Source organism: Corylus avellana, chromosome 9 (assembly GCF_965113065.1).
Source record: "Corylus avellana chromosome 9, dhCorAvel1.hap1.2, whole genome shotgun sequence".
Classification (NCBI taxonomy): domain Eukaryota; kingdom Viridiplantae; phylum Streptophyta; class Magnoliopsida; order Fagales; family Betulaceae; genus Corylus; species Corylus avellana.
The window spans coordinates 9,811,501-9,836,544 of record NC_142498.1 but is presented as its reverse complement, the minus strand read 5'-3'; the positions used below and the strand labels follow the sequence as shown (position 1 = coordinate 9,836,544).

The window sequence follows — 25,044 nt, the reverse complement described above, 5'->3', positions numbered from 1 at the left end:
TTAATATCATGATTGCGAGTTTGGGATTCGGTTTTACCTTTGTCGACACCGGGGACATCATTTCCCCTTTTTGGTGGTTCGGTTTTGGACTTAAAAACAACTCCTTCGTCTTTCCTCCCATTCGACCTCCATGAAGTAGAGGAGCCCGGATTTTGAAATGACCGAGTTCCTTTCCTTTTAAGCTGCCATTTCACCTTTATTGCCATGTGCACCATGTCCTCCAACTCCACGTAGTGTTGCAACTTCACCACGTTGGCAATGTCCCGGTTTAGCCCATTCAAAAACCTCACCATGGTAACTTCTCTATCCTCCTCTACATTAACCCGAATCATGGCGATCTTCATCTCCTTGTAGTAGTCATCCACGCTCCTATAGTCTTGAGTAAGACTTTGTAATTTCTGATACAAGTCCTTATAGTAGTGACTAGGGACAAACTGCCGCCTTATGATGGCCTTCATTTTCTCCCACGTCTCAATAGGCCTCTCATGGTTTCTCCTTCTATTCATCACAAGTTGATTCCACAAAATAATAGCATAATCAGTAAACTCAATGACAACGAGTTTTACCTTTTTCTCCTCGGAGTAGTTGTGACACTCAAAAATCAACTCCACCTTCTTCTCCCATTCCAAGTATGCTTCAGGATCGTTTTTCCCTTGAAAAGATGGTATCTTCATTTTGATGTTTCCTAGGTTTCTATCAGTCTCATTTTGCCATCTCGGATCTCTTCAGAAACCTCTACCATGCCTTTCTCCCCTTGGCACGAACCTGCCCTCACCGTTCAATGAAGCTTGATCTCCTTCATCTTTGAACTCATCCTCGTGGTCATCATTAGAAACATCTATGTGCGCACGCCTTTCTTGCCTTCTAGCATTAGGGACTCTTTGGGGACGCCCCTCACGCCAAGTAGCAAACGGCGTCTGGCCTATCCATCCGATCCCGAATCTCATTAAACACCACGTTCATGCGTTCAAATTGTTGTTGCATAGCCTGCAACAAGAAGAACAACTTCTCCCCTCCTTTGTTTGATGTGTCGCCCCTAGAAGACATAGTTTGAAACTATAGAGTAATGTTATAAATAATTCCTCACAACAGTCCCTTACGTGTTTGCACTCAAATTATGTCACTCACACTCGTGTTTCACTCTTAAATTGGCTTTGTTTTCAATATTAGTCTCACACTCTCTTGCCTTTTTCCACTTGTAGCGTCCCCTTTTTAGTTCTTTATTAAACTAATAAACTTGATCAAAAAATTCAACTTGTATTTAAACCAATACCGACGGCAGGAAAATATTATAGAAACAACGAATCAAAGGAAGAAGACACAAAAAAGAAGAAAGAAAACAAACAAACAATTGTTTTGTTTTTTGTTTTTCCTTTTTTTTTTTTTTTTAAATTTTTTTAACTTGGTGCACGACGCAAAACAAAAACAAGGAATAATGAACACAAACGGAAATAGATAGGATGAAAACAATAAACAAAAGATAAAAATGATAGTAAACTTGATTTTAGACCCTGTACTTTCATACCAAATGATGCGAACCTCAATCGACACGCTTTTGAGACCCAACAAACAATATTAGAATACTGATTCAAGAAAGCTAAAATTCAGATTTCTTGATAGAAAACCCCGACTCAACGTTTATAAATGAAACGCGAACCAAAGGTATAAAGTAACAACCTTCGACACAATGATAATAACTGAATCACGAACCGAAGGTATAAAGTTTGAATGCCACAAGGAAGAATCCTTGATAAGTTCACAAGTTCTTTGAAGTACCAATAAAAGAAGCAAACCTCACTTTTTTCTAATTTTCATTCATGATGTCCTCATTACAATGAGTGCGTGCTATTTATAAAGCATGGCTGAAAATAAGACTACCTACCTGCTATAGAAAGAAAATTAAATTGGTTCCAACATTAGAAAGTAGATAAAAAAAAAAAGGGCTAAATAATAGAAGCCTAAAATTAAGGTTGATTTGGTCTGAAATTAGCAACTCCTCCATGCCAAAAATAGACTGAAATAGGTAAGTCAATCAATCAGCCAATTAATTGGTATATAATTGGAAAGTCTATCAGCCAATTAATTGGTATGTAATTAGAAAGTCAATCAGCCATAATTAATCATTAATCCACGCCATTGCTAAGGAAATTATGCCCAATTAGGCAAGATCAGCCCTATCAATAGCTTGGATTAAATTTATTACGCCTTCATCTTCCTTTAGGCCAAGCTTGGAATGCCCCATTTTAGAACCAGCCCATTAAATGCTTCTTTCATCTTCTTGGATCTTGCTCTAGTAATAGGCCCAATTGAAACATGCAATGGGTCCTTTAATGGTGTTTGTTGATTCTCATCAAGTCTTCTGTAGTCATAGCAAAAATCTGAAAGCCTTTCATATCTGAAAATAATCTTTGCCGGTGGTTTTCCAATCTTGGGAAGAAGATAGCTTGGAATCAGGGGTTGGAGCAGGGGAATAAGGACTTTAATCCTCAAGTAATTTCTGTGATGGGAGCATGGATCTTTTGCGAGGAGGAGGCCCAATTTTTCTCCTATAACAGAAGCATTTTGAGAGGTGATAAGCTCAATGGGGAGCCCATGAACTTGAACCCAGTAGGCTCCTTTGCAGAAGTCAATTTCAGATAGAGTTGAGCCTGCTTCCCAAGGCTTGAGAAAAGAGGGTTTCCTTTAATATTCCAGGGGGACAGATCCTAGATTTTTTGAGCATCCGAAAAGTTGTTGAAAGTGAAAGTGAAGGTGTTGACCTCCTTTGTTTCTTCGATGACGGAGGATTGTAGGAAGCTCCAGGCATGCTGAAGATTGTTTCTGACTGTGGGTTTGGTAACGATGCCAAGGGAAATTACACAACCCACTAGAGTGTAGTGGGAGTCTTTGTTTGCAATTTCAGGGTTGGGTGTAAGCAGGGGTGCATTGTCGGACTAGTTAAATGTGTTTGTTTGAGTATTTATGTGGTCCGATTCTGGTTGGGGGCTATTCATGGTGAAGCAGGGGGAGAGTGAATGAAGATGACAGGGTGGGTGAGGCAATAATGGAAGGGGGACCAAAGGCAGCTTGGAAGGAGAGGGCAGAGACAAGCTTAGGGAAAACTTCTTAAGCTCAGGAAGAGGAGAGAAAAAAAGTCTCAAAGAGATTAAAAAGTGATTCCAGGGGCTGTTGATTCCAAAGACTTTCGCTTGATTAGCCTTATGGGTGGCATTTACAAGATTATTGCTAATTTTGGCAAATAGGCTAAAGATGGTGCTGGAGAAGAGTATCTCTAAGTTGCAGAATGTTTTCATTCAGCGTAGGCAAATCCTAGATCTTGTTCGTATTGCCAATGAATGCCTTGATCATAGAATAAGATCTGGAGAGTTGGGTGTACTTTGCAAGTTGGACTCATAAAAATCCCGTGGCCATATTTATTGTGGGATTTGCTGATGTACTTGCTGAGGAGGTGTGGTTTTGGGGGGAAGTGGTGCTCTTGGATAGCTCATTGTATTTCCAAGGTGCAGTTCTCAGCACTCCCACTGGTTTTTTTAGTGGCTTGAGACAAGGGGACTTTCTATCTCCTTTGCTGTTTGTCATTGTGATGGAGCCATTGAGTAAAATGATCTCTGCTGCAATGAGTGGGGATTGTTATCTGGCTTCATTGTGAGGATAGGGATTAATATCTCTTATCTTTTGTTTGCATATGATACTTTGATTTTTCAGTAGGGTTGACCTAGATTATCTACGACATATGTGGCGCTTGTTTTTATGTTTTGAAGTTGTCTCGGACTTGAAGGTTAATTTGGCTAAGTCAATATTGGGTCTTGTGGGTGGGGATGTTTATGTGGATGGGTTTGCAGGATTATGGGCTGTGGAGTTTCCCCTTTTCCTTTGAAGTATCTTGGTTGTTGGGGGCCTCCTATTAGGCAAAGTCTATTTGGAGTGACGTTTTTGAAAAAAAATAGAGCCTCACTTGGCTAGTTGGAAAAGGTTGTATTTATCTAAGAGTTGTAGGATTATCCTTATAAAGAGTACACTTTCTAATTTACCTACGTACTTTTCGTCCCTCTTTTCTCTTCTAGTGGGGGTCGCAAATGTATTAAGAAGCTTCAATGTGATTTCTTATGTAGTGAACTAAGTGAAGAGTTCAAATATCACCTGATAAGTTGATCCAATGTTTATTCTCTGATCTCTGAAGGAAGGACGAGGGCTCGAAACTTGTTGATGTTCAATCGAACTCTCTTAAAGAAATGGCTATGGCACTATGTGCAATGGGAGAGAGGCGTAGTGGAGAGTGATGGTAGGTTCTAAATTTGGCAATTCGCAGGGTGGGTGGTGTTTTAATGAGCCTCTTGGGATGTTTAGAGTGGGTTTATGGAAGAAGATTAGGAGGGGTTGTGGTGTGGGGATATAGCTCTTAAAGACGTCTTTTCAGATTTAGTTGGCATTACGTGTGCAAAGCATACTTTTGTTGCAACTCACTTGGAGTTTTTTGTTGGCACTATTTGGTAAAATGTAAGCTTTGCTAGAACGGCTCATGATTGGAACTTGGGAGGTGGATGTCTTTGTCTCTTTCTTCAAGGTGTTATATTCCGCTAGAGTGAGACGGAAGGTGAACGAGAAGCTTTGGTGGGTCCCCTTCAAAAGAAGTTTGTTCGTTGTTGGTTCCTTCTATAATGTCTTGGAGTGTAATGATGGCTTATACTTTCCTTGGAAAAGTGTTTATCGAACTAAAGTTCTTTTGAGGGTGGCCTTTTTTTGCTTGGTTGATGGCCCTAAGAAAGATCCTTACCATGGATAATCCGAGAAAATGGCATGTCATCGTGGTTGATAGGTGTTGTATATGTAAAAGGTACGGGGAGTTCGTGGACCATCTTCTTGTCCATTGTGAAGTTGCCAGTGCCTTATGGGATGTTTTCTTCAGCTGATTTGAGTTGTCTCTGGTTATGCCTAGATTAGTCGACTTATATGCATGTTGGTGGACTGCCATAAGCTCTCAAAGTGATGTGTGGAAGATGGTGCCTTCATGCCACTTGTGATGTCTATGGAGGGAAAGGAATGACATATGTTTTAAGGACCATGAAAGACTTTGGAGGAACTTAAGTCGTTATTTTTCTATATTTTTATATCTTAGGACAACAACTTGTGTTTTTCCTTTTGTGATTAGTTATCATGACTTTCTTATTCTCTTTTCTCTTTCTAGTTAGGTGTTTTTTCATATATACTTTTTATGTACTTTGGGATGCCTTACGCTTTTAATAATATCTTGATTACTTATAATAAAAAAAAATTTAATCTTGCTTGTTTCTGTTCTTCACTGAAAAGCTTATTGCTAAATTTGCAGCCAGTTCCTGGAGGGAGTATCAGTCTAGCAATGCCAGTGGATGTGGATAAGCATAAAGGTAAGCTCACATCTTTGCACTAGTGTCCTGAGGTAATTTATCGTCTCGCCAGACTTAAATTTGTGACTGGTTTGCAGTCAACCCCAAGTATTTTGGCATTCATTGTCGATAGTAGGGTCAGGGACCCTGCATGAAAGTGAAATTGGTCCAATAAGTTTTACATCCATATTATAATGCAACTGGTGTGTGCAAATAGAAATGGACAGTGGCTTGGAGAACTGGGTTGCGGGTTAATCCTGGATCTGTTCGGATTTTGATGTGCCATGACTGCATCAGTCCTTTTGGCAGCCTCCTTGGTTTATTTAAGAAGATATGCAAATCTTCATGCTGGGGTTTTCATGTAATTCTTAATTCAGATCTTGATCTGAGGACCCACACTTGGCTAGTAAGGGCTTAAGATATGGATTTGAGTGATACCAGGGAGAAGGCTGAGAAGAACTTTATTTATTGGGGATAATATAGCATATTATTTGTTTGTTAGAGAAGCCCCGTTGTACTAAGATGCCGTTTTACAAAGTATAACATCATATTTGGTTCATATTGAATTTCAGAACTCAAGGATGCTTCTTATTCAGCTAAGGGTACAAGGCCTGGAGCTTTAAGTAAGAACATTCGTCCAGATGTTCGTATGCAGTTTAGATCAACAACTGCAAATTTTAGTACTGCCAATCCGATGAAGCAACAAGTAAGGCATTATCTTGTGTTAATTGTGTCATGGTTCATTTGCTTCTCTATTTCCTCTACACTTCATGCGGATTCTGAATGTGTACCCATAATGTCTATCCACCTCTTACAGTATACTCTTTGTATTTGTCGTAGCTTTGTTCCTCACTGTTGTTGTAGTTATCACTTTCATCTTGCAGTTAATCTGGTCATCTCTTTGGTCAATGGAGCTAAAGGCCTTTTTCTATACCCTTATCCAGTGAATGGCTGCTTATGATTGTTTTCATGACTGATTTTATCATTTTTTGTTTGTTTGTTTGTTTTTTTAATTTCCTTGTTTTCTTGATAGGCATTTCTCTTGTATACTTTCTATATAACTTCGGAGCGTCCTTTGGTTTTTATTGAACATCATTTAGTTATTAAAAAAATAAAAAAATTCTCTTTGGTCAATGTGATTCACTATTTTTTGAGATATTCTTGCAGATTGTGAGCAATGCACCAATGGCATCTATTTCATCTGCTCTGCCAAGATCCTTCAAAAGTATATTTCCAGAACCTGAAAGGCCCACAGAAACTGCATACCTGGGTCGTGGAATCGGGAATGGAACTGGTGCTTCAAGCAGCTGGATGGCATCATTAAAACGAAATTCTTCAGCCAAGTGACTGGTATGGGGATTTTCATTCAGATATGAATTTGTATAGTTTACAGTATGCCTACTGTTTGTGTAGTAGCTTTTATAACTGAATCGTGTTATTAATTTGCATATTGTTGATAAAGTATTGAATATTGATACTTGTATACTTCTTTTGTCCCCTTTTTTCTTCCAGCTATCGATCTGAAAGGATAGCACTTAAAGCGTGCACAATATTGGCGAATGTGATGAAGTTTGGACTTATTGAGGTCTTCCAATGCCAGATCACATAATGTTTTTTTTTACGTGAGGGGACTAAAAGTACAATCAATCACATTGGATTTTGATAGGACTTGGGGCTTGTCAAAGCTTGGCACTTGGCAGTTGTCAAAGCTTCGGCTTTCTGCATGCATAGGTGGCAAAAATGACTAAACCAGTTTCAAGTTATATTGTTCAGTGGATAATTTGTAAAGCGTTTAGTCCATTATTCTGTTAATTAGAGAAATTCTTGTATGTTATTTGGTTGTTCTGACTTTGTATTTCATTCAATTCAGGATTTGTTGCTTTCTGTTCTTATTGCTCTATCTTTTATGGATCAGTTTGAACCCAGGTTCCCCAGGTCCTTCCGAATTTGAGAAGTGCTATTAACATTTCAGGTATCAACTTATTTTGCTCTTTGCAGCTTGTTATGTTTTATCATGTTTGGACTTTTTGACTGCTCCGTTAACCTTCTTCTTTTTCCTTTTTATTTATTTATTATTTCTATGCTTCAGATATTATCAGAAAGATGGGGGGAGAAGTTCTTTGGAACTGTTGATGTCAGATGAAGATGATTTGTAGGAATGTGTTGGTCTGATGGCTCCAAGGTAAAATCAATAATTTGGAGGGCTCAACTAGCATCAACTCATTTTTTGTCTTTCTTTTACCTTCTCTATTTCCATGCCTTTGGCATCTACCAACAGATCCTAAATCCCCAAAATATACCAGATTTATACTTGCTCGCATTCTAGATCCCGTTGTTGTATTCAAGCAAAGCCGCATCATTGCTTTTGTACTCTTTCCTTTCATGGCTACTTTTGCACTATTTGTTATCGTGTCTTCTCCCATCATCATCATCATTATATTGTATCGAGACCTTGGTGCCCTTGCCTGAGTTTACTACGAGTTCACAAGCTAGCTAGCTGGCCCATCTTTCGTTTTCAATCACAGATTGATTGTTACATACACCCATGGAAAATAACGTTTGTAGATTTTGAAAGTGATTGCAGTACCGTTTCAACTATCATCAACGGTTACATGTTACATAAAAATTGCTTAAATAATACCATACCACAACAGGAAACCCCCTGGAGTCATTGTAAATGGACAAGTCTTTGTCACTTGGCCAGAGAAAACAAATCAGGCTTGTGCATATGCAGACACGTGTTGATATAACAATTTGAAGTGTGATATTGTTATGATAATACATTATGTTGACGTTTATCTGTTTCAGTTAAGAGTGTATATGTAAAGAAGAAAAGTGCAGATATGGTGGACACAGACGGGGAAACTTTTTTTCAATCTCACCAACCCATGAATATTCAAACAATGAAGGAGATAGGTCATCATATGACATCACTAGAGAGCAAGTGATTAACATAGTACATTTATCAACAAAAACATAAATATATCAAGTGCCCGCCCTCTTTACAACTTTAATTACACATCAAGTCCGACAAAATAATCACATCCGTGAGTGATTATGTACAAATCATGATAACTATCTATATCTATATAGTTGAGCCAAAGTAGTTGGCTGCTCCTCACTGCGTCAATATAAAAATATCATTCGTGGAATGAGCCACGTTATTGCAGGGAAACCAATGTTTTCACGAAAACATTACCATTTTACTGAAACATAAAAGCCACTGAGCTGGAAAGATTTCTTGTAAAAACTATCTTTCATGGATGATTTTTCCATAAAACTATCTTTCGTAAGACTATTAAAACAAAGCTGCCTCGTAATACAATCTTTCATAATGCTATCTTTGTAAACGCAACTTTCCTAAGCATGAAAAGTGCTAGGGGTACTAAATTTTTTATCAATAGATGTGGAGCTTATTTATTAGAGATGATCAAAATAAATGTTTAGTGTACCAATAAATAAATTTCACATCATTTTGATACTATCTCTTGCTAAAAAATTTTGTATCTCTCTAAATGTCTTTCATAGCTACAAACTTGGGTTTGGTTTTGGGAATCTAAAATTCTTCCATCATCCATAATTTTAAGAAAGTTGTACCTAAAACACTGAATTCCCAAATGCGATTGTTTCCGCAGTAGAGAATGATCAGAAATATGAAATTATCATTATGTTTCTCTCTTCAAGTGCCCAAGGGTATTTCATACAAAAAAATAATAGAAAAAAAAAAAAAAAAAAACTAAATATAAACCATAATTTTCTATCATTTCCCAATTTATAAACCATCCATCTTTTTTAATCTATTTTCTTTATTTCCCAATATATTAATTGTCTATACTTTTTTTTTTTTTTCATCTCTGACCAAATAAAATTTGTTCATTTTCGTTCTTTGGGAAATAAGCTTTTATATACATAATTTTATTTTTATTTTTATTTTTCATATATAACCAAATAAACCGGTTCATTTTTGTTTGTTGGAATAAAATAATTCCTCCCTTTTATATATAGATCTTACAAATGATCAAAAGATCAAACCCAAAAAATAAACATAATAAAATCCTAACATAGTTTTACTGTTCTTTTCTTGTATAACCATAATGATATCCAACAACACAGAGAGAGAGGGAGATAAAACCTAAGATAGTTTAACTGTTCTTTTCTTGTATAACCACAATGATATCCAACACACAGAGAGAGAGAGAGAGAAATCCTAACATAGTTTAACTGTTCTTTTCTTGTATAACCATAATGATATCCAACACAGAGAGAGAGAGAGAGAGAGAGAGAGAGAGAGAGAAGCAAAATAGTAATATCACAAATTTACTTTCTATATGGTTTGGAGATTGAAAAAAAAAAGACGTCTGTCTTTAGCCCAGAAAAGGAAAGTAATCATTTTCCATGAAAAAAAAAAAAAAGGAAAAAAGAAAAAAAGTTTAATGGGCATTTTTGTACCCCCAACAACCCCCCCCCCCCCCCCCCCCCCCCCCCCAAAAAAAAAAAAAAAAACCCTTTCCTAAAGCCAATTAATGTAGATTCCCACCTCTTTAAAAGAAACATAAATTCAAGTAAAAAAAAGAGTTAAGAGGAATCTCAATTCCTACGGGCATCTGAATTCCCCAACCGTGATAATCTTTTAGGATTGGAAAACCTGAAAAATTACCCTTATCCAAATGCGACGCAAGATCGTGAGCCATTGTTGCAGCCATACTTGGTGTTGTTATAGACCGGGGGGTTTAAATAATGGGGTAAAACCAAAAATCCCCTCCACATCAATGGGAACATTAAGAGCTCTACTAATGAGCTCCGGCGTAGAGGTCTCACCCTTCCAAGTATTGAACCATGGTCCCCCTCCGACTTCTACTGCTGCCATGTTACTTGTAACATCCAATATCATCTGTACATTCATAATATTTCAAGTGTTAAAATGTTCCCATAATCATCAAACCTAGAATTTGTGGTTGTAGGGTCTTCTCTTAATTTTTGTTGTTATTTTATAAAGAAGAGCTGCATACTTCTACTCAAATATTAATACTAACATGATAAACTTAATCATATCTCCCAACTCAAATAACAACTAGTCCTAATCTAGGAAATAACAAAACCAAATTGTAAGCATAAGATTTAAGGATTTCCAATTCCTACAAAGAAAAGACACTATGCAGGCCAAACATGGGAAGCATCAAGGGGAAAGAACAGGGCCGCCAGACTGAGTAACTTTGAGATATATCAGCAAAATAAACACGGGAATTAAAAAGTAAATCCAGGGGGTCCACACATATCAAAATTATCACTAATCCAAACCAGGTCAGCCTGTGGATGGACCAATGGACATCACCTCAAAAATAATTCAATTCTCAACAATTCGAAATTTGTGAGTGCTGAGTTTTGTATCATCCTCCAAATGATAACAGGAGTGATGCCCTTCATGAAACTCGTGGTGTTCCACATTTAACATATCTGATGTAAATATCTCAATCGATACTACGTGTGTTATATAAGCCCAATATGTCTCTCAAATATGAAGTAACAAAATTTGAAAAACATTGATATAATAATGACAAAATCTACTGAAATTTCAAGCATTAATGATTCACATGAATGGGATTTTGAGAGTTTTCATATATTATAATTGATCAAACAAAAACAAGCAAATAAACTATACTTCAGAGCCACTTATAAAGTAAATATTGTCATGTAGAGATGCAATAAACACCAGAAACAGTTTCAGACCAGTGAAACTACAAAATTTGAGGAAAGAGAGAGAGAGAGAGAGAGAGAGAGAGAGAGATGTAGATCAGATTGTCCATGGCTTTATAGAAATGTTTGGGCAGAAGGATACTCAAGGATTGGGTACCTGCAATTCTGCAAGTGCCCAAGAGATGATGCAAACTAGTTTACACATGGCTTCATGCAATCCAGCAAATTGATAATCATGAAACTAAGCAGATCAATCAGAGTAAAATTATCATAACTTTTTATTCTAATATGAGATGAAGGCAAAATTGATGGCATTAAAAAGTTGATTCAAAGCGCTATAATTTGTATTTCACGAAAAAAAATTCCAATTCTAATGTTTACTAGCTCAAAAAGGACGGGCAACAAAAGTCTGAAAATCTAGTTCAGAAAGTTTATTCAACCTTTGGTTGGGCGAGATTGCGACCGGTAACTCCGATTGTCTTACCGAACTAATTGTGTACCCTACTAGGTCGCTCCTCCTTTCTCTAGTGTTAATCATAGGGCAGAAACTTTGCTTGACACTCGCACAATGTTTGCTTCAGCAATTTTGACTCTTTGAGATTATTTTAAATATAGTCATTTTTGTAGTTTTCCTTTTAGGGTTGCGTCCCTTGCTTTTATTTAAGCACCATAAGGCTAGCCTGACTGAGTAGTTTTCTCTTATTATCCGTTTTATCAATAAGAATACTTCACGGAGAGTTTTTCTTCAATTTTCTTCAAATTCTTAGAGTTTTCTAGGACTTATAGCATGGTTGTGAATTATATGTTTGCAGATTTAGCTTCTCAATATGCCAAGTTGCATTGACTGGTATCAAAGCCTAGCTGCGCTGCATCAGATAGTATTAGAGCCCAGTTGCTTTCTTACCATAGTGCGAAGAGAAGCACGTAGAGGAAGACATGCAACTATTGGCGATGTGTATGAACGTGATGAGCAACTAGAGGCACATTTGCAGTGAATGTAGGAATGACTCAATCAGTTTGCTGATCGATTTGAGCAGTTTGATGCCCCTTCTTAAGGGTCCATTCTCCACTCAAGCAGGTACATCTTTCACAATCTATTTATCATCAGACTAATACAACAGAGACAGAAGAGTTGAGAAAATAACAAACCTTCCCTTTACTGCCATCATATCTTCGTTCCCAAATTCGCAATCTTAGCTCACCAAAACAAGAATCTTTACAAGCAGGAGCAAGACCAGCTTCTGATGTCGGAGCACGCAATGTTGTACCAGGATCCTTTGTTGTTACCTCTAATTCAACCTGCCCAGACAGTCTGTCATCAATTACTCCTTAACAGGCCTCAACATCAACATCTGATCTTTCCAACGAACTACTTGATCATTCAAAGAACTTAACAAGTTCCATCAATAATGCCCAAAACCAGCTTGCACTTTCTGCAAAGGAGTGTTAAGCTTCACATTTTTTTTTTTTTGCTGAGGAAAAACAGTACAGTGTGATAGCACCTCTTCCCAAGGCCTCAGGAATGCATCCCAAGAAAGATATACCAGATTGACCCCATAAACTAGGTACTATCCCACCACATGAGTGTTGGGCTTTCAAATGAAAAACGAGACCAAAATCACGGAGACTTCCCTGCAGAACTTGGAACTGGGATGTGATGAAAGTAACATAATCAATAAAGAGATAAACAATTACCTTATGCGTCTGATTTTCCCCAGCCATGTACCAGTAACCCCAAGGAGCAATTTCCCAACTAACACCACCATTCCATGGCACAAATTCATAGAAAATTCCATCATAGTGAACTCCAACCTGCAGTAGTGAGTATCATAACATCTGTCAATAGATAAAAGAGGAGAGGTTACTACTTGTTTGAGACAGCACTTGACCTCATCTTATTTTTCAGTGAAAATGCTCTTTATCAAGGCATGTTTATGCATAACTTGGCTACAATTTGGAATAAAATTGTTTCATCATTTTCCCCTTGACTTTAAAGAGGAAGATATTTCTCAAATAGTACCAGAGAAACGAGCTCAGGGGCCAAAAACACAACCACATTCCTAGATCAAAGCATCTTGATGAAGCAAATTGATTTCATAAAGATCAGGTAGTTAACTAATTGCCCTTTGTCTTAAAGCAAAGAGTGAATTCATGACTCAAAAAACAAATAAAACAAAGGCTTGCCAAAGCAGGTTCATATAGCATTCATTTTTTGATAAGTAGATTCATATAGCATTCTGGCATAGAGAAACAACCAAAACTACACTTCTTTCTCTTTCAGGATCCTTGGACCTTCCCATGATATATAATCTTTTACTGTCAAGGATTTTATTTACCATCCATAACGAAATTGAAGCAAAAATAATAAGAGAAAGCACAGCAACATTAGAAGAGAAATTGCCCCCAAAATAGAGTACCAATGCAGCATTTTCAAAATTCTCTGTCAGTCCAGGTAGTTGCCTCAACCCACCAGCTGCAGTGAGAGCAACTTCTCCACTAGCACCTTCAAATACATTACACTGTACCTGCAGTAAGACATCAACCAGTAAGATACAGACACTGAGCCGCAGTAATTAATCAGTGTACCACACCAAAGAATGAATAAGCTTACTCAATCAGAAAGCTACTGTTGAATGAATATCTTCATAAAGAAGTTCCCCCAATGAACAATACAAGGTCTAACCTTACTTCTAAATGGAACATCAAGAAAGCGTGCTCTGTAACCAAAGATTTACTCTATAGAGCTTCTTTGACTGTTCAGTATCTAGCAAGCAACAGTCCTTGCTTTCTGGCCCTTTGTCTTATCCATAAAATTTACATCTTTTCGAATTAAGAGGCAGAAAGCAATAAATAATAATTCCACACTCTTCAAAATGGTAGTGCAATGGCATAGGACTCTTTAAAGCTAATGCCCATGTTACTGTGTATTATGGATAAATATTTCTCGACTGTCAGTACCCTTTCTTTTAAGTACTTCATATAATGAAAAATGGCTAAAGCTCACACATCTAATAAAAAATGAACAAAAAAGAGCTAAGAAAAAAAAAATACCCAAAACCATTTTCTTGGGAATGCTCCACCCCAGTTCTTTTCGGAATATGAAGGGGCATTTTGAAACTCAAACCTTTCACCATCCCACTCTATCCAACCTGAAATTCAAATTTAAAACCCGAGGTCATGTCCCAAATAATGCATGCAGACGCAAATTGCTAAAGAAGCAATTTCATACCCAAGCAAATAGATTCTAGGTGCGAGGCACACGGGTTGTGTTTGGCTGATATGGATTGATGTGGTATAAAGTTTTGAATTTTTTGTATTGAAAGTGACAGTTTTGTTTTGTCATGATTTTTTTTATTTTTTTATTTGAATAGTAATAAAAAGTGATAATGTTTTTATGTTGATTTTTTGGGGAAAATGGTGCGTAAATAGTGTTAGGGGATGAAATGGTTTGCAAAACATAACCATGATCATAGCAAAACAAATATTGATGTCACAGAGGGGATATACACAACTAAAGCCCAGATATAAGCACTGGAAACATCAGTTCCATGAGTATAAGTGTTGTCAGGTTGTCCCTCTGGATTGTAGGAATTCAAGAAGGTGAATAGCATAGCAAAATCATAATTGTGAGCTAAAAAGTGGGATATTAATCGTCAATCAATGGAAGAAGCTAAAACCTGTTGACAGTCCACCAGCCATGCATATTTGCCAATGGGGTTCAAATACAGGAAAAGCTGCAAGCCAGCCTGCAGTGGACATCTGTTTGGACCCGACATTGCCCCAGCCATAGGTAGGATGGGTACTGTACTCCCAACGTGCAGTCTTCACAGTATCCACATAATTTGACCTGTCATTGAAAAGCCAAGCCACGCCAGACTAACTAATCAGACAAGTTCTGAAAATATTTTGCCCATCCCGGTTACAAGTTTAAGATTTGAGGTGTAATGTCATGTTCCAATACAATCATCTATCCCTAAACCCGAAAACATTTGATAAAAGAAATGTTAGGTCAGGAAAAAAGAAAAGGCCTATTTCACCTGCAGGCCAAAGAAAGAAGGAAGCCTACTATACCATCTGGATTTCAGACAGAAATAATCATATGTAGAATGTGTATCTTTCAAATTATAATACATGCCGTTAAAAAGAGTGCTACCTGCCATCATCACGAATGAAACCTTGATGCCAAAGTGGGCTGACTTGGAAACCTTCCAGCACTCTTTTACTGAATTCCTGTGCAAACAACACATAAGAAAGGTTAAGAACAAAAGTTGTTTTTTACTAGCCATTAATTTCCTCATCCACATGATTATATAACAGATCTACATCCTCCTGCTGGTCAACTTGTAATCATGGAAGACCTTATCTGCTCGAACAGGGGAAAATGGCCATCAAAAAGCAATACCAAGTAAAAGTTGAATAAATTAGGCCACTGTCAAACGTGTAGAGTACCAGCTACGCATATAATTCAAGTCCAACATATAAAAAGTTCAGCTAAATATCGAAGAATGCCATGAGAAAACAATACACTGTCGCATATGGAAGTTTAATTTGGCAGTCCTCAAAAATTTAATACCCAAAATGACTAGCGAATGACATATTGGAAACTACTAAAATCATCTAGAAATCTCTTATGGGCTGGATATTTTTATTTGTAGAGAACGGATGAAAAGAAAATTAGTTTCAACATTTACACAAAAACAATTATCCAAAAGTGGTGTCTCAACCTGAGGAGGGACCTCCTTGTTTGGAGGCTTCAATTCCTTTTCAGCAATAAAGGTATTCCCCAGTATTAGCTCATGCCTACCTATGAATTAAAAAATTGTTAGCTAGAGTCAAGAATCAATAGAATCTAATCAGTCCTCTTTTCCTTGACTAGCATGGAAGGACTTCAGACTATCTTGACCATTTGGAAGCAGAATGTAAGGTGAAAACAAGAAAACATCGCTGAAACAAAAAAAAAAAAAAAAAAAAAAAAAAAAAAAAAGAAGAAAGAAAAAAGCTGACAAAATTGCATTCAAATAAAAGGCTAGTTCCAAAAAGTAGCACAAGTGGAATGAAACCAATACGTTAAGCACACAAGTAAAATCCCATACTCTTAACACAAAAGTAACTGTTTGAAAGGTTGGGGGCGCGGGGTAGGGATAATGGAATTAAACAGAAACTACAGTTTGAAGAGTCAAAAGCATGTTTATCAGGTAAAAAGGAGATAATGGAATTAAACAACACCTGCATAGAATAATAACAAATACCAGTATCAAATTGTCTCAAGGTATATAATGATGTCTAATCAACTCTAATCACAGCAAAATATTGCACTTTATATTCCAAACAAAATAGTAATAAAACACTGTCATTGCTGACATAAGGAGCAAGAAAGCATCATGGGAATCAACACCAGGGGATCACAAACTGCTGCCAAGGCCTAGCATGATTAAGAAGAGTAACAACTAATACGATTGCTTTAATGCTGCGTATGTTCTTTTAGGCATAAAGAAGAAATCTTACTTCCCCAAAAGTTCACTGTGTATGTTCTTTTAGGCATAAAGAAGAAATCTTACTTCCCCAAAAGTTCTGCGACTCCTCAGAGTATTGACAAATATACTTGTCATTAGCGCCAAGAATTTGAGCCCCAACTCCAGTATATCTTGGTCCATGCTGTGCCACTTCAAATGCAGTTAATTTCTTAGAGAATGCAGGATTCTCCACAGAATACATAAAGCAGAAGCTCTGCCTCCGTTCTGGGATCGACACCTTGAAGTACCAACCCTCAAAAAACTTCCTGGTACTTCCATCAAAATGGTACCTGATTCAAATAGAGGGGAATAATTATGTCTACAAGGAAGATGGCCCATTGCTAATTAACCCAAAAAGATATTGTAGCTGTGACATTAGTGGGGCTGAATTGTAAAGGTGTTGCATAAGTACTACGTTTCACTTTGGTTGCTTACTAGACAAGATTAGGACATATAGCGTCTCTAGGGAATTTTAATTGTATTGACCCATAATTTTGGAATGGAATATAGCAGACATGTGGCTACTGCTTTTCTTAGGTCCTAAAAATAGCCAATTGCTACAAGTGTTAGTCTATTTTTTATTTTTTTTTTATTTTTTTATATATATATAAGTAAAAGGATTTCATTAAAAACCAAAGGCGCACCCAAGTGCATTGGAAGTATACAAAAGAAACACCCAATCCAATCCAAAAAAAAAAAAAAAAAAAAGAGATCAAATGAAGACGAGAAATGTGCAAACAATCATAAGCAACTATCCACTAAAAAGGGTACGGAAAAATAAGGCATTTAGCTCCAACATCTTCCTCTCACTGTCTTCAAGTTCAGGTCATTTTTTTCCCACCAAATGCACCACATCAAATAGAGTGGGACCATTTTCCACAAAGCTTCACTTTGAGAATTACCAATCTTCTTTCTCCAACAAGCAAGGAGATCTCTCACCCAACAAGGCATGACCCACGTTAATCCGAAAAGACCAAAAATAGAGTACTATAAATCACTAGCTATCTAGCAATGGAACAAGATGTGGTCAATGGTTTCCCCACTCTTTTTACTTACACATGCAGTACCAATCTACTACAATGATTTTCTACTTTCTTAAGTTGTCCACTGTGAGGATCTTACCTAAGGTGGTAAACCAAACAAAGAAGTCAATATCAACAGGATCCTGCTCCGCCAAATACACCTCCAAGGGGATTGCTATCAAGTGGGATTAAGACATTATAGAAAGATTTTACATAAAATAACCCTTTCTTGGAGGGTTCCAGCAAAGCTTGTCAGCACCATCATGTTCTAGCTTAATGGAATACAATTGATCGAAGAACAAGGAAAGGAATTCCAGCTCCCAATCATGCATAGGTCTAACAAATTAACGTTCCACTAAGGAGAGCCATTAGAGAACTGAAGATGATTAGCCAAGGAAGAATCCCTATGGCAAGAAATGCTATACAACTCTGGAAACACTGCTTTTAAGGTTCTCCACACCACATATCATACCAAAAACTAATCTTGATGCCGGCACCCGCCTTGAAACTAGGACATCTAGAAAACTCCTCCCACCCCTTCCTAATGAATTACTAGAGACATAAGACCCAAAACTTCATTAGAGAACCACCTGCCACTAACCACCATATTTCACATCCACTACCTTTCTCTAGAGAGCATCTCTCTCATAGGCATAACACTATAGCCACTTCCCTAAAAGGGCTCGATTGAACAAGAGCAAATTTTGAATCCTCAAACCCCCTCTCAAAGATTCAAGAACAAACCTTGGGTCAACTTGCCAGATGGAATCTGACCCCTTCACCCATTCCTCCCCACAAGAAATAACATTGTAACTTCTCAAATTCAATTGGCAACACTAACCAGGAAGGGAAACAACGACAAGGAGTTAGTTGGCAAGTTAGACAAAGTGCTCTTGGTAGTGGACGAGTACAAACGCTTCCCCCCCTTTCAACAAGTACAAACGCTTTCAGCCAACCAAACAACGATCAACATTCTCAATAATACCATTCTAAATCAGTTTGGCATTAAAAGAAGCACCCAAAGGAAGACCAAGGCAGTTCATAGGCAAAGACGATACCCTGCAACCCAAGATTCTAGCCAAACATTTAATGTTATTAATCAAACCTACAATTCTAACTTAGCCAAATTGATCTTCAAGCCCGAAACAACTTCAAAACATAAAAACAAGCAATGCAATTGATAGAGGTGATCTGAGTCTACCCCATAGAAAATTAAAGTGTCGTCTACAAATAGAAAATGAGATATGCAAACACACCAACACTCCCCATCCCCACAGATAAGCTAGACAACAAACCCTCACTCACTACCCCAAAAATCATCATACCCAAAGCCTCCATCACAATGACAAACAACAATGGAGATAGAGAGTCCTCCTATCTCAAGCCATGGGAGCTACTAAAATAAACGGTAGGAGTGTCATTCACCAAAACAGAAAACACACCAAAGAGATACAATGCGCCATCCATGTGCACCATTTCCCCCCAAAACCACTCCTCAACATGTACAGCGAAAAATCCTAATTAATAATATGATCATAAGCTTTTTCTAAATCCAATTTGCAGAACACACCTGGCTCCCCAGATTTTATTCAGCTATAAAGGCAGTCATTAGCAATAAGAACCTATCTGCCTTGCTCAATGAAAGCATTTTGCAACTTAGAAATAATCTTCTCCAAGACCATCTTAAACTTGTTGGCTAGAACCTTGGCAATAATACTATAAATGCCACTCACGAGACTAATCGAGCGAAAATCCTTGAGATCAATAACCCAAAAATCTTCAGAATGAGAGCAATGAATGTAGCATTTACACTCCATTAAAACTTACCTCTAGCATGAAAGTCATGGAAGACCTTCATGATGTATTCTTTTAACGCATCCCGACAAGCTTGGAAGAAAGCCATAGAGTAACCACCAAGGTCTGGCACCTTGCATCATTCGTAACTTTCACTACCCCCAACACCTCCCCTTCCTCAAAATCTCTCCCTAACCAATTAGCCTCAGCCTCACCCCATTAGTCAAAGAAAGGTTGTCCAATAAAGGCCACCAACTAAATGGCCAAGTATACAAATGTCTATAAAACTGGAATGTGCTTGTTGATTTCCACCCAATTGGTAGAAATTATACCAGCAACTAACAAAGAGTCAATGGAGTTCTTCCTTCTATTGGAATTCTCAATTCTGTGAAAAAACTTCATGCAATTGTCACCTTCCCTTAACCACAATGCCCTAGAATTCTGAATCCAACTCACCTCCCCCATAGAGTGGATTTGTCCAACTCACTTAATACTTTTGCCTTCTTCATTCTCCTTGTCTCCTATGGCCCTCTCTTCTTCAATGAAATCAATAACTCATAACTCTTCCAAAAGGATCCTTTTCTTCCTCCCTACCTTGCCAACTACCTCCTCATTCCATCTTCTTAAATCAACTTTCAAGGCATTGAGCTTGTGAGCCAAAAGCTCGGAAAACCTTGGAAGTAATAAGAGTTCCACCACTTTTTCACTCTATCCACAAAACCCTCATACTTTAGCCACATATTTTCAAATTTGAAGTACCTACTACCTCCTTGAAAGTTACCTCAGTCAAGAAGGATCCGAAAGTAGTCCGAGCAAAGTTAAGGAAGCCTCCTCTAGGACACACCAAGAAGCCGAGCTTCCCAAACTAGAGAATCAAGAAATATATCAATCCTAGACCAAGAGAACAAGCCCCGATTATTTGACAAAGTAAATGTTGCACCAACAAGAGGGAGGTCCATCAGGCCTTGATCAAAAATGAAATAAAAAAATCCATCACAACTGGGCATAAATAGGCTTGTCCCGATCTCTCACTAGGGAACCGGGTGACGTTAAAATCACCCCCAATGCACCAAGGCAAGTTCTACCAACTGAGTAGACCAGCCAACTCATCACAAAGGAGCCTTCTATCCCCCATCAAAACTAAGGCCATAGCACACACACAAGCCCAAGTGAAATGATCGTCAACGTTCTTGAATGTAACAACCAGCGTGAATTACCCCACACTCATCAATCTTTTCCTCCACCCTCCTATCCTGCATAATCAAAATGCCACCCAATGCCCATCCAGAGTCCAAATAGCACCAATCCACACGATGGCATCCCCACAAACTACGCACAACACTACAAGACAAGGCCTCAAGCTTAGTTTCTTGAAAACATACAATATCAACCTTCCAATCTCTGAGTATTTTCCTCACCCTCAAGCATTTATCTCTCTCATTCAACCCTCTCATGTTCCAAGACAACAGTTGAGGCTTCATTAAGAACTGAGAACCCCCTTTCCCACGAATTGAACTTTCACCTTTGGAGTCATAATTAATAGAGCATTCCAGCCTTTTTAACTCCCTACTACCTTTTATTACCTATTTTAGAATTAGAAGCTGAAACCTTATGAAGACGGCAGGCTTTAATTTTTTGTCAAAAGTGCCATAAACTATTCCTCAAACCCACATACGAAACCCCCACAACACGATGGATCTCCTTCACTCTCAGCAAAACCCATTCTAAGTACTCTGACCTTGAACATCCAGATTTCCCCAACCCACTGGTGGATAGGAACTTAGGGAAGTGCAAAACAAGGCTTCCACCCTATTGAAAAGATCCACATCGCATCAAGTCATGTCGTACACAGGCTGATTGCACCCAAACCCATCCCAACCAAACTAGGCACAGCAGTTCCTTCCCCCTTATCACCATTAACACTGACCTCTCACACAAGACTTGAAGATGAACAAGAAACAGAGGGATCAACGACCAGTGAAGAATTAATTCTTCCATTTTTAACAGCAAAAGCCCACTCAGCAAACCCAGGGTCAACTGCAACGCCAAAACAAGTCTTGATCAACAACCACCAACAAGCCCTAAGACAATAGCACTATCACCCTGGCTATCTAACTGACTAATTAAGCGAGCAACTACACCAAGAAACTTAGGACCACCAGAGACACCAACACCACAGGGAGGTTGAAAAAAAGACAGCGGGAAAATTTCTAGGTATGACACCTTCGACCTAGAAACGCCAGCAGGGCCTAAGACAACCTGTTGAGATCACAACAAAGACACTGCGTCACTGCCGACAAGATCTTCTAAGGGAGGTTGAGAAGACAGTCATAAGAAAGTTTCCAAGTTACACCTTCGACCCAAAAACACTAGCAAGGCCTTAGACCTGTTGAGAGCACAACGAAGGCACTGCGTCATTGCCGGGCAGATCTACAGTTCTCACCATGCTCCCCTCCATGAATAACACCAGCTGCAAAGTAGAACAAGAGAGTGCTGACACAGACCCAGAAGCACCAACGGGAGTACTCCCCCCACCCTCCCCAAGTGGAGGTTGAGGAAAAAAGGTTAAGACAGCTTGGAAGCGCATCACAACAGGTCCTCCAAGTTGACCTGTACAAATACCCATAACCTTCACTATGTCCGAGCCCAACACAAGACGCCCCGAACCCAGTGGCCCACCTCCCATGTTTGTCCTCCATTTTAATGAAAATTTTGATTAGGGCTTGTGGGAAAACTTAGCCTAAGCGCCCCCCAAGCCCATCAGAACCTTCCCTTTAGAGTCTCGAAAAGTGTAGGCCACTAGAGGCAGGCCTAAACTATTCGGAGCAACAAGGGGCTTGGACATGCGCACACACGGGGGGCGGAAGGAGTTCGTCTAACAAGGCCTGACTTACTTTCACAAGCACTTGGGCTCTATCCTACATCAATTCACTCTAAGCAATGGACCACATCCAAATTTATGCATAGCAACATCTCTCTAAGGTTGCGAACATAAAAAAATTTCAATTATACATCCCCTATCCTTCCTCGAGCAAAGTCCACCAGCAAAGATATTGGGATCTCCTCCAACCCCAGATACAAAGCCAAATGAAAACCGCTCAGTTGTGATATGTCCCATCGGTGCAAACACTTTAGAGTTCCAAAAAACAACCTTCGTCAACACTGTCAGAGTTCTCCTCAGCCCCCACAAACACCTTTGCAAACGGCCTTAAGCACCACCTTAACAACTCCATCCTCACTTAGTTGCACTTAACAATATTAACGAAGCTAAACATTATGCTGAAGGAACTACCAATGAAAAAGAGCGGAATCAAAGAGAAAAGAGAAAAAGGATTTGCTAATAATACCAGGAGTTCCCAAAAACACCCTTCGTCAACACTGTCAGAAATCTCCTCAGTCCCCGCAAGCACCTTTGCAAACGGCCTTAAGCACCACCTTAACAACTCCATCCTCACTTAGTTGTACTTAACAATATTAACGAAGCTAAACATTATGCTGAAGGAACGACCAATGAAAAAGAGCGGAATCAAAGAGAGAAGAGAAAAAGGATTTGCTAATAACACCAAGAGTTACTTTAATCACTTCACGCGGATCCTTGCCTTCAATTAGATGAAAGGTAAATTTTTATTCATTCCTTGATGAGCCATACAGCATCTACAAGCTTTTCACAAGACGCAGGAAATAGGAAATGGGAGCTTACACTGAAATATAGCTACAAAGCACAAATCCCCATCTTGATCCTCATAAAAGTTAAAAACATAAGGAATTTAAGGAAAAAAATATACTCAGATTTCTTGTCCTTTAGAATCCAAGAGCAGAAATCCCACCAACTTGGCCAGTAGTACATTAATAGCCATCTCTCAGTTGGCATGATTAGTTAACGTGTGCTTTCATTCTATGAGAAAACATAACCACAACAACCATAAAGACAAGTACAGGATTCAAATTAATCTTCACTTTTTCCAAGCCCTCCATTTTGTTCCCATGGGCCACACCCAAGCCTAAGGTCAAATGAATACAACTTCATAGTATAATACTCAGAATTCAAATCCAATCAATTCCACAAAGTTTTCATTCTAAAAAGTAGGCAAAGCTAGAATCACGATTTAATTCAGTTCAACGCAAATTTACCCGCTGTGAGGGGTTCGAAGCTCTCGATTGGGAGGCGTGGGCACGTAGACGGGAGTGACAGAGCCCGAACCCTCTTTATCTTTCTCTTTCTCTTTCTCTCCTTCTTTTTCAACAGTCGAAGACGACGCGAACACGCGCGGGCAAGGCCGAAACCCTAGCTTCGGAGAGCTCCGTTGCGTCCCAAAGGAGCTGAGCTTTGAAGGCTGAGCGAGCTTAACACTGGACTTAAGGTTTAAGGATGGAACCCCGAAGTTGGGAGAGAAATGGTGAGGCTCGCAGAGTGAATACACCATTGTTTCCACTGCAATGGGAAGTGAAGCAGCTGAGTGCGACTTTGAATATGGAGTAGGACATAAAAGCTATGTTTGGCCCCCGCACTGTAGCTGGAACGGTACTGTTCCAGCTACAGTGCAATCTGACCAACCGTATTAATTTTGACTTTGTAATTTTATTTTATTTTTTTTTAAAAAAAAAAAAAACAAAGTATTAAAATTGGCCAAAAATTGCAGCACACTTCACGTGAATTTTTTTTTAAAAATTTTTTTTTTCAAAGCAAAAAAAAAAAAAAAAAAAAGGGAAGAGAACGATGGAGCCACCCCAGGCCGATCTGGGGGCACCCCCATGGCCAAGGGAGTGGTCCGGCCACCCCCTTGGCCAAAAAAAAAAAAAGAAAGAAAAGGGAAGGGAAGGGGTGTATTTGGGGGTGGCCGGACCACCCCCAAAGGACTGGGGTAGTTTCGGCCACCCCATACGGCCGGTGTGGGGTGGCCGAAACCACCCCAGCCCCTTGGGGGTGGTCCGGCCACCCCCAAATGCAGCCGGTTCCCTTTTTTTTTTTTTTTTTTTTTGGCCACCCTTGGCCATGGGGGTGGTTCAACCCCCAGATCGGCCTGGGGGTGGCTGGAGCCACCCCATCGTTCTCCTCCCCCTTTTTTTTAAAAAAAATTCACGTGAAGCGTGCAGCAATTTTTGGCCAATTTTAATACTTTGTTTTTGTAAAAAAAAAAAAAATTAGAAAGTCAAAATTAATACTGTTGGTGTCAGGTTGCACTGTAGCTGGAACAGTACCGTTCCAGCTACAGTGCGGGGCTTCCCCTTGCCAAACATAGCTAAATTTCATACAATCACCGGTCGTAGGAATTCTTCCACATCCCACTCTCTAAAATAAAATCTATTAAATAACACGTAACGAGATTGAATTTAAAACTCAATTCATCGAAACTTTGTCCTCGGACTCGGAGCATGTCAGATGTGAGAAAAAGAGTCACAGAGACGGTCGTAATTTACCGTATAAGCTTCAAACAACAAGTGTACGAGAGCTTAACAACTCGCAAAAACACTAAAAATACAAAACTACCACAAAATTAAGGCCGGCAAAACTTGTTCGCGTGTCGGGTTCATGTCCGAACCGATTATGACTCGACACATTTAAGCCTAACCCGAATACGACACATTTAACTAAACGTGTCGAGCCCCCAACCCGAACACGACACGGTCTATAAACGGGTAACATGACATGAACCTGAT

The 25,044-nt window shown here is 38.8% G+C and overlaps 2 protein-coding genes across 5 annotated transcripts in view; one reads left to right on the top strand and one right to left on the bottom strand.

Moving 5' to 3' along the window:
* Nucleotides 1–8,155, top strand: part of LOC132189898 (casein kinase 1-like protein 3) — a 28,439-nt gene extending 20,284 nt beyond the window's left edge. Inside the window, exons 12-17 of one of the 2 annotated variants that reach the window (XM_059604730.2) lie at nucleotides 5,327–5,384; nucleotides 5,936–6,069; nucleotides 6,531–6,713; nucleotides 6,876–7,094; nucleotides 7,279–7,335; nucleotides 7,453–8,155. In XM_059604730.2, coding sequence (XP_059460713.1) covers nucleotides 5,327–5,384; nucleotides 5,936–6,069; nucleotides 6,531–6,710 — 372 coding nt within the window. In that variant the 3' untranslated portion in view covers nucleotides 6,711–6,713; nucleotides 6,876–7,094; nucleotides 7,279–7,335; nucleotides 7,453–8,155. Of the gene's footprint in view, nucleotides 1–5,326; nucleotides 5,385–5,935; nucleotides 6,070–6,530; nucleotides 6,714–6,875; nucleotides 7,095–7,233; nucleotides 7,336–7,452 lie in introns of both variants that reach the window. The other variant, XM_059604731.2, reaches the window with a different exon arrangement.
* A 1,692-nt stretch (nucleotides 8,156–9,847) lies between these two features.
* Nucleotides 9,848–23,881, bottom strand: LOC132189356 (tocopherol cyclase, chloroplastic). 3 transcript variants are annotated; one of them, XM_088510504.1, is made up of 10 exons: nucleotides 23,518–23,881; nucleotides 16,616–16,860; nucleotides 15,782–15,861; nucleotides 15,211–15,287; nucleotides 14,735–14,904; nucleotides 14,109–14,206; nucleotides 13,475–13,582; nucleotides 12,753–12,869; nucleotides 12,207–12,356; nucleotides 9,848–10,254 (listed from the first exon to the last, which is right to left on the bottom strand). In XM_088510504.1, the coding sequence occupies exons 1-10, from the start codon at nucleotides 23,808–23,810 to the stop codon at nucleotides 10,078–10,080; spliced, it is 1,515 nt and encodes a 504-aa protein (XP_088366630.1). In that variant the 5' UTR covers nucleotides 23,811–23,881; the 3' UTR covers nucleotides 9,848–10,077. The 3 variants fall into 3 exon arrangements, with proteins under 3 accessions (XP_088366630.1, XP_088366631.1, XP_088366632.1); XM_088510505.1 differs by having other exon boundaries at nucleotides 13,475–13,576; XM_088510506.1 differs by lacking the exon at nucleotides 9,848–10,254 and having other exon boundaries at nucleotides 12,264–12,490.
* Between the last annotated feature and the right edge of the window lie 1,163 nt (nucleotides 23,882–25,044).

Coding starts and splice junctions, on each gene's coding strand:
- LOC132189356 (XM_088510504.1), bottom strand. CDS start 23,810: ATGGTGTATTCACTCTGCGAGCCTCACCATTTCTCTCCCAACTTCGGG. Junction 15,288..15,781: donor ACAAGGAGGTCCCTCCTCAG/GTTGAGACACCA, acceptor TTGTTTGCACAG/GAATTCAGTAAAAGAGTGCT. Junction 10,255..12,206: donor ATGATGGCAGTAAAGGGAAG/GTTTGTTATTTT, acceptor ATGAATGTACAG/ATGATATTGGATGTTACAAG.